This window comes from Eptesicus fuscus, chromosome 8, assembly GCF_027574615.1.
Source record: "Eptesicus fuscus isolate TK198812 chromosome 8, DD_ASM_mEF_20220401, whole genome shotgun sequence".
Lineage (NCBI taxonomy): Eukaryota > Metazoa > Chordata > Mammalia > Chiroptera > Vespertilionidae > Eptesicus > Eptesicus fuscus.
The window spans coordinates 51,532,769-51,547,470 of record NC_072480.1 but is presented as its reverse complement, the minus strand read 5'-3'; the positions used below and the strand labels follow the sequence as shown (position 1 = coordinate 51,547,470).

The following is a 14,702-nucleotide window of genomic DNA, read 5'->3' as shown; positions in this document are numbered from 1 at the left end:
CTGGGTCCTTTCACCAGTGCCCTCGCCTCCAACCCTGATCAAAGGGAAAGCTCCTGCAGTAGTCACAGAAGTCAACAACAAAACTGGTTAAAACCAGATCAATCCAAGGTAAAGGGAAACTTGATCCAAGAACAACCCCAAAGCTCATTATACCATCATTATCATGAAAACTGTCACCACAAGTAGAAGAGGGAACAAGGGGTGGTGGCCAAACTATACTTGGGGCATATTTCAGACAAGACCCCTCCCAACCAGAAGGCAGTTACTGAATTTGGCACCACAGACACTATGACCCTTCTGGAATGAACCATATTAGCAACAAGATCTCCTCCCAACTCAAAGGTGGATTCAGAATTTGGCACAATTTACATGTTCAGAAACTAGGAACATGTAAATTCCCAAAAACTGACTGACCCAGCACCTGAGTCCCTCACAGAATGTCAGGTGACTCATTCAAAAAGATACACTTAATAAAAAAAGCTATATAACTAGAATTGAATGGGTTCTATTGCCATAGTCAGTTCAGACTGCTATAGACCAAATGGCTTATGAAAAACATAGACCAAATGGCTTATGAAAAACATATTTATTTTTTCATAGACCAAATGGCTTATGAAAAACATATTTATTTCTCACAGGTCTGGAAGATGGGAAGTAGAAGATCAATGATAACATGGTCAGATTCTAGTGAAAAACCTTTCCTCATTTACAAACTGCCCACTTCTAATTATATCCTTACTAGAGGCCTGGTGCACAAAATTCGTGCACTCAAATGGATGGGGGGAATCCCTCAGCCTGGCCTTCACCCTCTTGCAGTCCCGGAGCCCTTGGGGCATGTCCAACTCTGTGGGGAGTGGGCCTAAGCCAGCAGTCAGAAATCCTTAGTGCTGCCACGGAGGAGGGAGAGGCTCCTGCCACCGCCGCTGTGCTCGCCAGCCATGAGCCCAGTGAGCAGCGCTCCTCTGTGGGAGCACACTGACCACTAGGGGGCAGCTCCTGCATTGAGTGTCTGGCCCCTGGTGGTCAGTGCACATCATAACAACTGGTCCTTCCACCATTTCGTCCATTTGCATATTAGCCTTTTATTATATAGGATGTGATGGAAAGCAGGAAAGAGAGCTCCTTTGGCATCCTTTTATAAGGACACTAATGCCATTTTTAAATACTCACCTGAAGATGTGTTTTTATTGATTTTTAGAGAGAGAAAGGAGGGTAGAGAGAGAGGAAATCTCAATATTGAAATAGGAATTTTAGGGTTGAAATAGGCAGGTTTAAGGAATTCTTAGAATTGGGGGTCCATGGAAAAAACACAGAGCTACAGCGCAGAGGCTACCTTTCCATACACAAAGGAGCCAGGCGCAGTTATATTTCCATAAGAAAAGGGAGAGGCAACATTCTATTTCCATAAGATAAGGAAACTGGGAGTAGCAAAAGGTCTATATTTACAAAATAAAGAAGGAGGAAGAAAGCCCAGAGGGAATAGGAGAACAATGAAGGAGGAGGGCCTCACACATCCCAGGTGAAGTTTGACCTTTGAGCTCAGGAGTTTCTATAGTAACCAATTCAAAAGGGAATATTGACCAATCGGAGGAGATATCAGGACACAGGGACTTGTAGACTTTATAAAATGTGGAAACAGGAACTTAGTGGGACTCTTTCCCCCTACCCACATGGGAATCTGAACTTGTTCTTCAATAAATTTCCACCTTTGCTATACCATCTTCCATCCGTCCGTGGATTCATTCTTCGACTCTGACAGACAAAGAATCTGGGGAACCAGCCTGCCCAGGAGAACACTATGTGTTCCAGTCCCAAATCCCATATCAGCATGAGAGAGAAGTATTGATGGTTTGCCTTCCCAAATGCCCCAAATGGGGATTGAACTAGCTTAGGTATGTGCCCTGACTGGGAATCAAACCTGCAACATGTTGTACAGGAGGAGTTACCCAGCCAGGGCATAATCCCATTTTGAGGGATCCAATCTAATGAAACAATTACATCTCAAAAATAATATCACATTAATGATTTCATCATATGAATTTGGGGGTGGGACCACAAAGATTCAGTCCATTGCATGCATTTCTTCTTTGCTATATATATGGAGAAAGAGGCTCTAAGACATGAAAACACATCTGTAATTAGTTTAATTGATAATACCTGGTCAGGGAAGAATTAGGTGTCTTGGAAACCCCACTGTGAATATCATGAGAACAGAGGCATAATGTGGAGGCTGACACATCCAGGATATTTAATGGAAAATGAATATTTCTAGTAACGATAAAAAAGTAATGTAATAATAAAATTTACTTAGAAAAACATTCTTTTCAGACACTTTGATGGTATGTATTCCCATGCAATTTGCATTATATCAATATAATTAAACTGAATATAGAATTAGTTGAAAGCTAAAAAAAACACTTTTGCAATGTGATGAAACAATTAATATTGATTATGTATTTAGAAACTAGGGTAGAAGAAAGTGCCACCCAAAATATGCCTCTTTAGCATATGGATTATTTTGAGCTGATTATTTTGAGAAACAGCAGGCACTAGAGAAGCTCTGAAAACAGACTAAAAGTTACCCTTGTGTAAGAAAAATTTACATTTCTAAAAGAAAAGTTCATTTGTAAGGGTAGCTCCCTCTTTGTATCAACAAGAGAAAAATGACTCTAATTCAAAAGAGAATCATATCAAAGGAGAAGGCACTGATTTAAATCTGCATAACAAATCTTACCCTTGTTTGCCAAGGTTTTCTCTGGTAACCACCTCACACCTGGTCTCCACCTCCTACTCTCTTCTGCCTTTAGAGGAAGATGTTTTGTGTTGTTATTTTGTTGTTGTTTGTGTGTGTGTGTGTGTTTACATTTACTAGTTTATTATAAAGAATATAAATGAACAGCCAGATGAAGACATACACAGCTTGAAGACTGGAGGGTCTGAGCGAAGGAGCTCTGTCCCTGTAGAGTTGGAGTGTGTCACCCTCCTGGCACATGGTTGAATTTGCTAATCCAGAGACAACAAACCCCGTCATTAAGAATTTTTATGGAGGTTTCATTACATGGGCATGAGTGATAGAAGCATTGGCCATAGGTGTTAAAAAACTCAATCTCCAGCCCCATTCCTCTGCCTAAAGGTCAGGGTGTAGATAGGGTTGAAAGTTCCAATCTAGGAAAGATAGTTTTTTAAGCCAGAGTTCTAAGCCTCCTTTGAGAGATGCTCATTCTTCCATAGCTATCTCTCATATGTACATAAGGGACCCATATTAATAAGCTTCTGGGATTCTTTTTTCCAGTTATTCTATATTTTATTACTGTGAACGAAAGGAGCCACATGCTAACCTGACAAGCTCAGGGGAGGCCTGCATGGCAGTCTTGCAAACTCAGAGACCTGAAATAACCACAAAGGATGGTTTGAAAATTAAATATTTAACTACAAACAGGTTATAGTGGGTAGTCATGTCCTGGTCCGATATCTTCCCTGACAAAGATCAACTTAGATCTTTCCTGAGCCCATTTGCCTTTTTGCCTCTAAGATAACATATCTGTGAGATGTCTGGGTAACTTGTAACTTCCTTCTTTTGCTGGAGCCCCTGGGGCACAACCAAATGTGGTGGGCACCAGGATAGATACTTCAAATTCCTTCATTATCATGTTAATTGTTCCTGTACCCACCTAAGTATGTGTCCATCATTTTGCTTTTTATCCAATCCCAGGGGTTTCCCACCGGTTGACTTTAACCCACCTCCTTAATCTGTCACCAATGAATTTCATGTAGCCGACCTATGTCCCTCCTTTGATGGCAATGTATAAATACAGATGTAACCCACCATTTCTTCGGAGCATTATCTCATTTCATTGAGGTTCTGCTTCCCGGCATATGTCGACATTTTGGCTCAAATAAACTCACTAAAATTCTTTACAGGTTTCAATGGATTTTTCGTTAACATTACAAAGATCTAAGTCTAGAACTCAGAAGGGTAGAGGGAAAATTATTTTTTCTCCCTTACAAAACCTTATGTGGGTTCAAATGCCCTCCTATTTTCACTTCTCATATGCTGTCCTACTGATACCATATTTTTCCATTCATAATTTTTCTCAAATTTTTCTTATGAAAGTCAGTAAATGCATCTAATAACTAGATCCTAATATTAATTATAATCCAATATTTTAGATTACTTTAATTTATCTTCTTTTTCCCTCTATGTCTCTATACTGCTATCTGCTCTGATTATTTCCTCTTTGGACATTTTTTATAGTTCTGCTTTTTTAACAATATGAGTGGTCTCTATTATGTTTGGTATTAAATTAATAAATGAATGAAAACTGTTCTTAGGAGGAACAAATAAGTTTAACAAGAAGTATAATATCTTAAGTGTATGTCTGTTTTCAACTTACATGTCAATTGGAAAATTATCATCCTCTTGTTTAAAAAAAAAGCACATTTAAACATTCAATTATCACATCACAGAAAAAAAATATAAAGTAAAATCCAGTTTATGTATAAACACAGAAAAAACAGGAAAGGTGAATAGAAAATATAGCAAAATGTTTCAAGGTATAGAAAAGGAAGTAAAATCTATTCATAGGTATTAAGTTATAGCAGCTGACATTTTGTAGATAATATTGGAGGTAAGGAAAATACCTTAGGCATACTATTAATAAGAAAAAAAGTCTCTGCTATTAAATGTTTAGCATTTATAAAGACACAATTATTAGGACTATCTGGCAATTTAATCCTTAACAGTCATTTGTAAGCTTCCTGCCACAGGAGGAAAAAGACCAGGAAGATTTGCTGGACACCAGGAATCAGAACATATAAGGAATTAAAACTCTTAAAAACACCTGATCGCACATTGGCATTCCACCCCCATTTTAAGGCCACCATCTCAGCCTCCAGTCTTACTGTTGCAGAAGACCAAGAAGACCAAGGACGCTTCTGAGGAAGTTGGAGGGACACTGTTTAATGACGCCAGCAGACTCAGGGAACAGCCTTCCAAATCTGAGTGAAGGAACACGCATGGGGCCCTTCCTCATATCTCCCTCCCTGTGATCTTTGTCCCACAAGCATGGATCATGCTTCCGGTCCTTTTCTCGGGCCTTGCAAGAAGGCCCCCAGGTGTTGGGGGTCTCCAGGCCATATCTGGTGGTCTGGCCTGGCGTCAGAGTTAGGAGCCTTCCCTCTGGCCAGTGCACTGTCCACATTCCAATGGCCTCTGTAACCGGTTCTGCAAGACCAGTATCTGGGAAAGAGGTAGTGACTTAATCATAGGTCATCAGGAATGTACACCGAGCTTACTGGCCTGGACTCATATCACTAGCCCCAAATATCAGGGCTACATTGGAATTAGCCCTTTTTGCCTCCTCATTACGGACAACAAAATTGCATATAAGGATGAAACTTCAGCTCCTTGACCCAATATCCCTTTGGCTTGGTGCTGTGCAGTCCTTCCCTTTGTTTTTGTTGTTGTTGTTGTTTAATATATTTTTTATTGATTTCAGAGAGGAAGAGAGAGGGAGAGAGATAGAAACATTAATGATGAGAGGGAATCATTGATTGGCTGCCTCCTGCACATCCCCTGCTGAGGGATCAATCCTACAACAACCTGGCATGTGCCCTTGACCAGAATCAAACCCAGGTCCCTTCAGTCCTCAGGCCGACGCTCTATCTACTGAGCCAAGACGGCTAGGGCAGCCCTTTCCTTTGGATATTCCATCCCCCAGCCCCTTTCCTTAAATAAATTTATTTTTTTTATTCACCATCTGAGATGGCTGTTTAGCCTGCCCATTAACCTTTCAACAACATCTGAAAATTTTCCGTTTTTCCCAAAATAGACTATTTTAGGACAAAGATACCAGAAAGTGTCAGTAGAATTTTGTAAAGCAGAATATGTTTCTTTCTCTCATTTTGTAATGCAGTCAGTCATTCTAATGGAAAGTCTTTTTTGTCTAGATAGTGAATAAAATAAGTAAGTTTTTTAATGTATGGCATCTAACAATATTGACTGGTCATCTCCAAGTAAGCCAGCTGCCTTCCTGAATGCTGTTCTAGAGATTTCTTCAATTTATTTTTTTAACAGTATATATTGCTATTCTATATACATCTATCCCTAGGTCCTTTATATATTTCTCTTTGGAGCAGTCAACCAGTCCCAAATTTTCATGTCTATTATGCAGATGGCTTCCAAATGTCTAACTAAAACTGGCCTAATGAGCTTTAGATTCATTTTTCCAATTAATTGATCAGAATCATCACCTGGATTTTCTCACTGACACAAAAACTCAGTAAATACAGAACATCATCTTTCCAGGACATCTGTCACTTAAATCTCTCATGGTAGAAAACTATCCTCAGAGTTACCAGAGTACTGTTGTAGAGACCTAGCACAGAAGGCATATTTTCCGTGTAGATTTCTCTGGGACCTATAGTAAAAAAATAAAAAATAATTTTCCTCATCTGTCACAAATGTAGCTGGCAGTTGTCTATGCCATCCTTAATTATTATTTTTTATTTATTAGAGGTATTTGAGTATTTATCTCATGACTGAAATGAAGGATTCATTTTATTGTAATATTATGCATATTAGACATTAAACATTTGCAATATTTTCTGAATATATTTTGAGTGAGTAGTTAAATGAATAAATTGAATGTGTATGAAATGAAAATGCAAATACCAATTTAAAAATAAATTATATATTTTGCATTCATATATAGCTTAAATCCCTTTTAATTTAATTTTTAATTTTGTTTTTAATTTACAGGTAAACATAGTTTATCTATGTTAAATTCTATGTCTAGGAATTAGAATTGAAAGAGAATACACTGATTTATCTAACAAATGTCTTCAAATTTTACAGATTCTAATCATACTAAAATGTGGGATTCAGGATGCAGATTCTTCTTCCCATGGGTACTTGCCCTACAATGTTTGAAGAATAAACTCATGGACTAAAACATTTCTTCCGAAAATAATGTGGAAGTTTATTGGAAACATATACAAATTCCATCTGGGCATGGGTGTCTCAAATGGGAAAAGCCTGCTCTCTGTCTCTCTCTCTAATGGGAAAAAAGTCTAAAATCCAAAATCCGAAATCTCTCTTATGTCCCTTTGTCTCCAGTTTATATATGCTGCAGATCTTTGTCTGAACATGACCCTTTCTAATAGGACCCTTCCTTAATTTAGGACCCCCTTACTTTCCTCATTGGTCACTCTGTTACATAGTATCAGTTTCAAAGTCCAAAGCCCACTTGATGCCTCTCCTTCTCTCTCCTTATCTTGTAACATTTCTCTATTCTTTATGAATATTCTGTGCTTGTATGCCTTCCTCTTCCCTTATCCAGTGGTATTTCTCTAACCTCTGTACAAGTAAGATAAGCATTTTGGGATCTTGGAGTTATTTCTGCCCTTCACATATGCATTCCTCTCCCATTGACCCTCTTTATTCCTTAACACTACCTGTCCTGTCTCTAAAATTCCTTTCAATATCACATTGCTTTCACCTTTCCAGATCTGAAGTGGTAATTTAAAAAAAAAAAAAAACTGTGGTACATCTACACAATGGAATACTACGTTGCAGTAAAAAAGAAGGAATTCTTACCATTTACAACAACATGGATGGAGCTGGAGAGCATTATGCTAAGTGAAATAAGCCAGGCAGAGAAAGATAAATATCACATGATCTCACTCATTCATGAACAACAAACTGATGAACAAAAACAGATCCAGAGACAGAGAAACATCGATCAGAACATCAAACCTAAGGGAAGGTAGGGGAGGGTGGGGATAAGAGGGAGAGGTCAACCAAAGGACTTGTATGCATGTATATAAGCCTAACCAATGGACATAGACGACAGGGGGGTAAGGGCATGAAAAAAAAAAAAAATCCTAAGAGTGCATAGAACAGAAATGGAACCCCAGCCAAGTGAATATCATTCTCCCAAATGTACACATGGGGAAAAAAAAATCTATTGACGATATTCAATTATTTTCAAATATATTCTCTGAATAGTTTAAATGTCATACTTATCTTTGGAGTGGCCAGTATGTGCTTTCATATGGCTAAATGAACTTTCATTAAACCAGAAATTAAGCAAAAATTAATCTGTTAAAAATGTGACTTCTTTAACTTATCCTTTTCATTTTGGTTAAGTAAGAAAAATAATTTTTTTTACTTTAAGGATGTGTTCTTATTTTTTTTTTAACTCAATGTAGTATTCCATTGTGTAGATGTACAAGAGTTTTTTAATCCACTCATCTGCTTATGGGAATTTAGGCTGTTTCCAAATATTAGCTATAGTAAGTTGTGCTGCTATGAACATAAGGGTGCATATATCCTTTCTGATTGGTGTTTCCAGTTTCTTGGGATATATTCCTAGAAGTGGGATCACTGGGTCAAATGAGAGTTCCATTTTTAGTTTTTTGAGGAAACTCCATACTAAAAAGAAGGAATTCTTACCATTTGCAACAGCATGGATGGAACTGGAGATCATTGTGCTAAGCAAAATAAGTCAGTCAGTGAAAGTTGAATATCGCATGATCTCATTCATTTGTGGAATATAATGAACAAAAACAGATCCAGAGACAGAAAAGTATTGATCAGTCCGTCAAACATCAGAGGGAAGGTAGGGGAGGGTGGGTTTAAGGGGAAGAGATCAACCAAATGACTTGTATGCATTTATATAAGCCTAACCAATGGCCAGACACACCAAGGGTTTAAGACATGAATGGGGTTGCGGGGGGACCAATGGGGGTATAAGATCATATATGTAATACTTTAATCAATAAAGAAAAAAAGAATGGGTACATTTATATTCCACAAAACATTTTGAAAACATATTTTGACAATCAAATAAGTGAATAAATTAGGTTTTAACTATGGCTTGACACCAAACTAAATCAAAATAGAAAGACTAAGAAATAATTTAAAAAAGTAATGTTTTGAGATATATGCAAAACTTTAGATAATTTAAAAAAATTAATGTTTTTTTACATGAAATTCTTAATTATCAGAAATTAGAGGCACTTTTTCTGGTAACTCAGTATTTTCTTTTAGGATATCAAACTCTATTTCATTATTTTCTTTTCAATTCATGTGAGAGGAACCCTGAGCTCTTAATTTGTCAGCATGTAGAGACCCCTGAACTCACTTTAGCAGCAGCTGAGCTTCCCTCCTCCATGTGGACCAGGCTAGGTGGAGCCCAACCCTCTCAAATTCCCCGCAATTTCATCATTGTGTGATAGGTAGTTTAAAATGCATCTTTGAAAATTTGTGCATGAATGTCATTGAGGTGACCTCTTAGGGTGAGCGCTGCTAGGGGAGGTTGTGCACCTGTAAGACTTTGTCAGGTCCTGCACACTGTTCTCCCAGAGGAGGGGACTCCCCACTGCTCCCTAGAAAATCTGCTGGCGCCCCTGCTGCCTCACTTTGTCCCCAGGACTGGTCCCCACTAGACAAGAAGCCTGTCAGTCTAGTGGTGACAGTGCTCTCCCCCCAGGGTTCACAGTGTGTATCTCCCCTTTGGGGAGGTGGGGCATCTCTGAGATGGACTGGTGTGTGCACTGCCTCTAGGAGGATAGTGGTGATGCTTGCTCAGCCTCGTGAATGTACTTCATGATCAGGAATGGCACCATTTAAAACAAAACAATAACTTTATTACTTAAAAGGGATTATACAATGGAAAAATGAACAAAAATAGAAAAAATAAAATAATAAAAGCCAAACTCACCCAAACGCCCAAAGTAATGAAAACATCAAAAAAGAAAGTACGCTATGGAGAACATAAAAACAAAATAAGAACAATAAAGAAAACGAAATATCAAGGAGTGGGGGGCAAACGAGTTTTCCCCTTGGGACAGGGTGAGGGCACTCAACAAGCGGCCCTTGAGTTGGTCCCTCCACAGGCAGCTCCTCCTCTGAGGCAGGAACCAGCAAGGGTCCCGGGGAGGGTTCTTCTTCCAGCGCTGGTGGGGCCTCAGTTGTGTCTGGGGCCGGCCCTGGCTCCACAGCTGCAGCTGGAGAGGCTGCTGGAGGTGGCACAGGCTCTGGAGGTGCACACGCCTCCAGCTCTGCCTTCAGCTCTGCCTCCAGCTCCACAGCATGGACTTTGGATGTTACAGGAGGAAACGAGTCTGCCCTCTGGGCTGGTGCTGGAGTGGTGAGAGGAGAGAAGGTCACCCACGTGCCAGAATTCCCTTGTGCCCCCCAAACACAGAACACAGCTAGAGCCCAGGACCCACCACAGGACGCCCTCCCGCCCAAAGTCCAGCAGGCGGGTGGTCTGAGCCAGTATTTGCTCCTGGCCAGGCTCTGGGGGGCTCCCTGTGTGTCTGGCAACAATCCCTCCCCATAAGCTCACAGGGACCTCCCACCCATCCCACCCCCACCGCCCACCTTCTCACCCTTGGGCTCTGCCTCCTTGGGATCCAGGTCTTCTGGCCTGGTGCGATTTCCGCAGGCACAGCACTGCAGCACCGAGTTGCAAAGTGCCTTCTGCCTGTTGGGACTGAGCGTCTTCGAGGTTTGAGGCTGGTGGGGCCTGTGTGGCTCGGGTGGAGGAGTCCATCTCTCTGCACCCATGGGCCCTGGTTCCCCAGACCCCCAGGTGGCCACACACACTTCAGGCCTGCGCTGGCCCTCAGTGGTGTGGCTCACCGGCCCCTCCCTGCTGGGCGTGGGGCGGGGGTCTTCATGGACCAGCTGCGTTTCCTCCTTGACCAGCTGTGGCCGCTCCTTGGCCCGGGTTGGGCTCTGCAATGACAGTGATCTCAGCTGACTGGGCGGACTCAAGCCTGGCCCTGGTCACTGCTGCTTCTGCCCACTGGACCTTCTGCTCCCAGATCGGGTCCAGCCCTGTGTCTACACACACATCCACCCAGGGGAAATGAGACTCACCTCCAGGGCTCAGGATAGACCTCGGGCAGATGGACTTAGAGGTCTAAGTATTGCCCCCCAGACCCCCAAACCCAGCCTGTTCCTGTTCTGGACAGACCCTCCCCAGGTGAACACCCCTCCACCCCCACCCCCCAAACACACGGGGAGGGGACATGGGCTGCTCAGGTGGGATCAGGGCGGTGGCCTGGCCCGAACAAACCTCCTGTGTTACCTCTGAGCGCCGCCGCCGGGAAAAGGGCCACAGGCGTCCTTTGCGCTGAGTCCGGGTCCGGATCCAGCGGCGGCCACGACTAAACACACTCTCCTCGCTGCCTCTCTTGAGGCATCGGCCTCGGGACACGGGGAGACAACACGAAAACATGGTGTCCTCTCCAAGGTCTCTATCCGAGTGAGAGGGAAGGGCAGTTATAGAATGTGGCTGCCTGGTTACCGGGGCTCCAGGTTCTGTTGGGCTCCATCGTCAGGAGGTGAGGTCACGGCTGGGCCCCCTTCCCCAAGCACCTCCTGGGACATGAGCAGTGACCTCACTTCCTCACTGCTGTCCTTCTGGCCGCCATCTTCTATGTTTTTTTTTTTTCATATCGTTTTATCAAAGTGCATAAAATTTACAACTTATGTTTAATTCAGGATACTTTTGAGAATGGAAAAATACTACTATTGGTCATACCAGAACAATTGGCTTCACTCATTGAACATTTAATCCTTCTATGAGTACTTCGCTTGTTTGGTTATCTATTCCCTTTTTGCTGTGTTTTTATTCATTTAAACTATGTTAAGCTTTAACTATTACTCTAAATTGGGCAAGGTTAGTTAATTTTTATAAACAATTTTATATTGATACTCTGAAATTTCTACTTCCAGAAAACTGTGTCTAAATTGACTAGACACTAGTGTCCTTTTTTTTAAATTTGAATTATTAGATGTCTTAGTTTTACAGGATAAGTCAGACAGGGTTAATAAAATGTTAAGTGGTTTTTTGATCCTAGTGTTCTAGAATGCATCGTACCTGAGTCATTTTGTTAAGGGTCCAATGTTGGTCAGAGTAATACAGGTTCTATATCTTCTATAGAGAATATAAGAATCACTTAAAAACCTAAAGAACATAGGTATTATAAGGTTAAAAAAAAGGACAAAGTCCTAGGATTTTTGAAGTGATATAATTCATCTTGTCCCCCAAATTTTCTCATACTCTCTCATTTGACCAACTGATCCCACTTCTATAAATATATCCTAAGAAATCCAAAACACCAATTAGAAAAAATATATAAGCACCCCTATATTCATAGCAGCACAATTTACAGTAGCTAAGATTTGGAAACAGCCCAAGTGTCCATCAGCAGATGAGTGAATAAAAAAATCTCTGGTACATTTATGCAATGGAATACTATGTGGCGGTGAAAAAGAAAAACTCTTACCATTTGCCACACTATGGATAGACCTGTGGAGTATTATGCCAGCAAAATAAGCCAGTCAGAGGAAGATAAGTATCACAGGATCTCACTCATATGTGGAATCTAATGAACAAAATAAAGTGATGAACAAAGTAGATCCAGAGGCAAAGAACCATGGAACAGACTAACAAATTTCAGAGGGGAGGAGAGGAAGGAAGGTGGTAGGGAAAAGGGAGGTAGGGGAAGATCAACCAGGAAACTTATATGCATGTATGTATAGCCCATTGACACAGATAATAGTGTGGTAAAGGCCTGGGAGGAGCGGGTGCAGGGTAGAGGGACTCAATGGGAAAAGCAACAACAACAACAAAACAACAAAGGGGACATCTGTAATACTATCTATCTATAATAATAAAAGGGTAATATGCTAAGTAGACCGGACATCCTTCCTGACAAAGCTGGGCTCCAGGTGAAGCCAGCCTAGGTCCCAGGTGCCTGCAGTCGGCCAGAGGGAGAGAAGCCTAGTTCCTGGTTGCCTGTGGCTGACCGGAGGAGGAGGAAAGCCTGAGTCCTGGGCGCGGGGGCCAAGGCAGTGGCAGTTAGGAGCAATAAGGTAGGCAGGCGAGCAGTTAGGGGCAATCAGGCATACAGGATAGTAGTTAGGGGTGATCAGGCAGTCAGGCAGGCGAGCGGTTAGGAGCCAGCAGTCCCAGATTACAAGTGGGATGTTGACTGCTGGTTTAGGCTCGATCCCACAGTCCAGGCAGAAGGACCCCACTGATGCTGAATCCATGCACTTAGCTCTTCTAGGAAACAATGAAGAATTTTAAAAATGTATGCTTACTAAAGTGAAAGACTTTCCTGCCTTGGCAGCAGACCACTTGCATAAATCCAGGTGATATGTTGTTTTAGCAGGACTCTCTGAGTGTTTCAGTGGTGCCCTGATTCTGCTCTCCCATATTGTATAATTCCAAATTGTTCAAACTGTTAAAATTAAGTTAGAAAGAACCTAGTCTCAACAAATCTACTTTATTTAATTATAAGTGAGAATCTTTGGCTCCCAGAGCAAAGAACTCCTGATAAGCCTTTCAGGATTAAATGGAGAGTTGGTGGACATCTACACTAATAAAAGAGAAACATGCAAATTGACCATACCTTCACTACGCCCACAGCCCATCAGAATGCATATGCAAATTAACACAAAGATGGCGGTTAATTTGCATATGCAGGCGCTGAGCGGCCTGGGTCCCGGAAACATCTGCCAGACCCAGGCCACTCCTAGCCTATAGGCCCGCAGTTAGGTCCTGAGCGGCAGGGGTCCCAGAACGCCCCCTGGCCACTTTGAGCTTATGGGTGCAGGCACCAAGCGGCTGGGTGCGGGGTGGGAACATCCCATGTCGCCATAGTGCCCCCAGCTGCTTGGGAATGCTCCGGCACCAAGCGGCGGTTTGGGTCCATACCCCCAGCCCGGCGCCTATCATGGGGGGCTGGCTGCTGGCCTCTGGGGTGTTTGGAGACCCTGGCGGCCAACGCTGCGTGCAGCCCAGGGGTCCCTGCATGCTCCACAGCCTGGCGCCCATGGTCAGGGCTCATGCAGGAGGCAACCAATCAAAGTGTCCCTCTCACATTGATGTTTCTCTCTGTCTCTCCTTCTCTCTTCCACACTCTAAAAATCAATGTGAACATATCCTCAGGTGAGGATTAAAAAAAAAATGTCATATCCTATGAAAGACACATCTTGAAAATGCCTAAAGAAAGTTGTCATTTTTTCACAGTAAAGGGACTAGAGTTCGTGTTGATGAAAACACCTTGGTGGCTACAGTGGCTGGCAGTGGCTGCAGCAGCGAGGTAATGGGGCTGGTGCTTTCCCTTGATCAGCCCAGTTGCCTGAAATCCCTCGAGGGGTCCCAGATTGGAGAGGGTGCAGGCTGGGCTGAGGGACACCCCTCCCCCCCGTGCACGAATTTCGTGCACCTGGCCACTAGTCTGTAATTATAAGAAGAGAAGCCACATCATTTAATTATTTCCTTACCATTTGATAGAGTGTACCAAATTACTGCCTTGACTTTGTATGAAATGTGTTAATCTTACATTTTTAATGTTTTAATCATGCAAGCATCAATGTATTTAAATTTAACAGGCTTAGGCAGAAATTAATTTTACTAAAAAAGATCTTTTTTGATAATGTACTTAATTATTTGTACGAGTATAGGAGCCAAATTATCATGAAGCACCTAAAAAGTGCAGATAAGAGAAATGATTTTGACTAGTCAGTGTGTGTTTTTTAAAACTTTCATTGAGAGCAATTGAACTTAAATCATGAAAGATCTCTTATATGATACACATCTTTAGAACATTAATTTAATCATGATTATTATATCAAAATACAGTTATTGTGCAAGAAATTTTATTTCTGCTCT

At 41.7% G+C, this 14,702-nt stretch overlaps 1 protein-coding gene across 1 annotated transcript; it reads right to left on the bottom strand.

The window, feature by feature from the left end:
* Positions 1 to 9,721: 9,721 nt before the first annotated feature.
* Positions 9,722 to 10,576, bottom strand: LOC129149967 (skin secretory protein xP2-like). The gene is made up of 2 exons (XM_054719930.1): positions 10,399 to 10,576; positions 9,722 to 10,146 (listed from the first exon to the last, which is right to left on the bottom strand). Exons 1-2 carry the CDS (start codon positions 10,574 to 10,576, stop codon positions 9,722 to 9,724), a joined length of 603 nt encoding a protein of 200 aa, XP_054575905.1.
* Between the last annotated feature and the right edge of the window lie 4,126 nt (positions 10,577 to 14,702).

Coding starts and splice junctions, on each gene's coding strand:
- LOC129149967 (XM_054719930.1), bottom strand. CDS start 10,576: ATGGGTGCAGAGAGATGGACTCCTCCACCCGAGCCACACAGGCCCCAC. Junction 10,147..10,398: donor CAAGGAGGCAGAGCCCAAGG/GTGAGAAGGTGG, acceptor TCACCACTCCAG/CACCAGCCCAGAGGGCAGAC.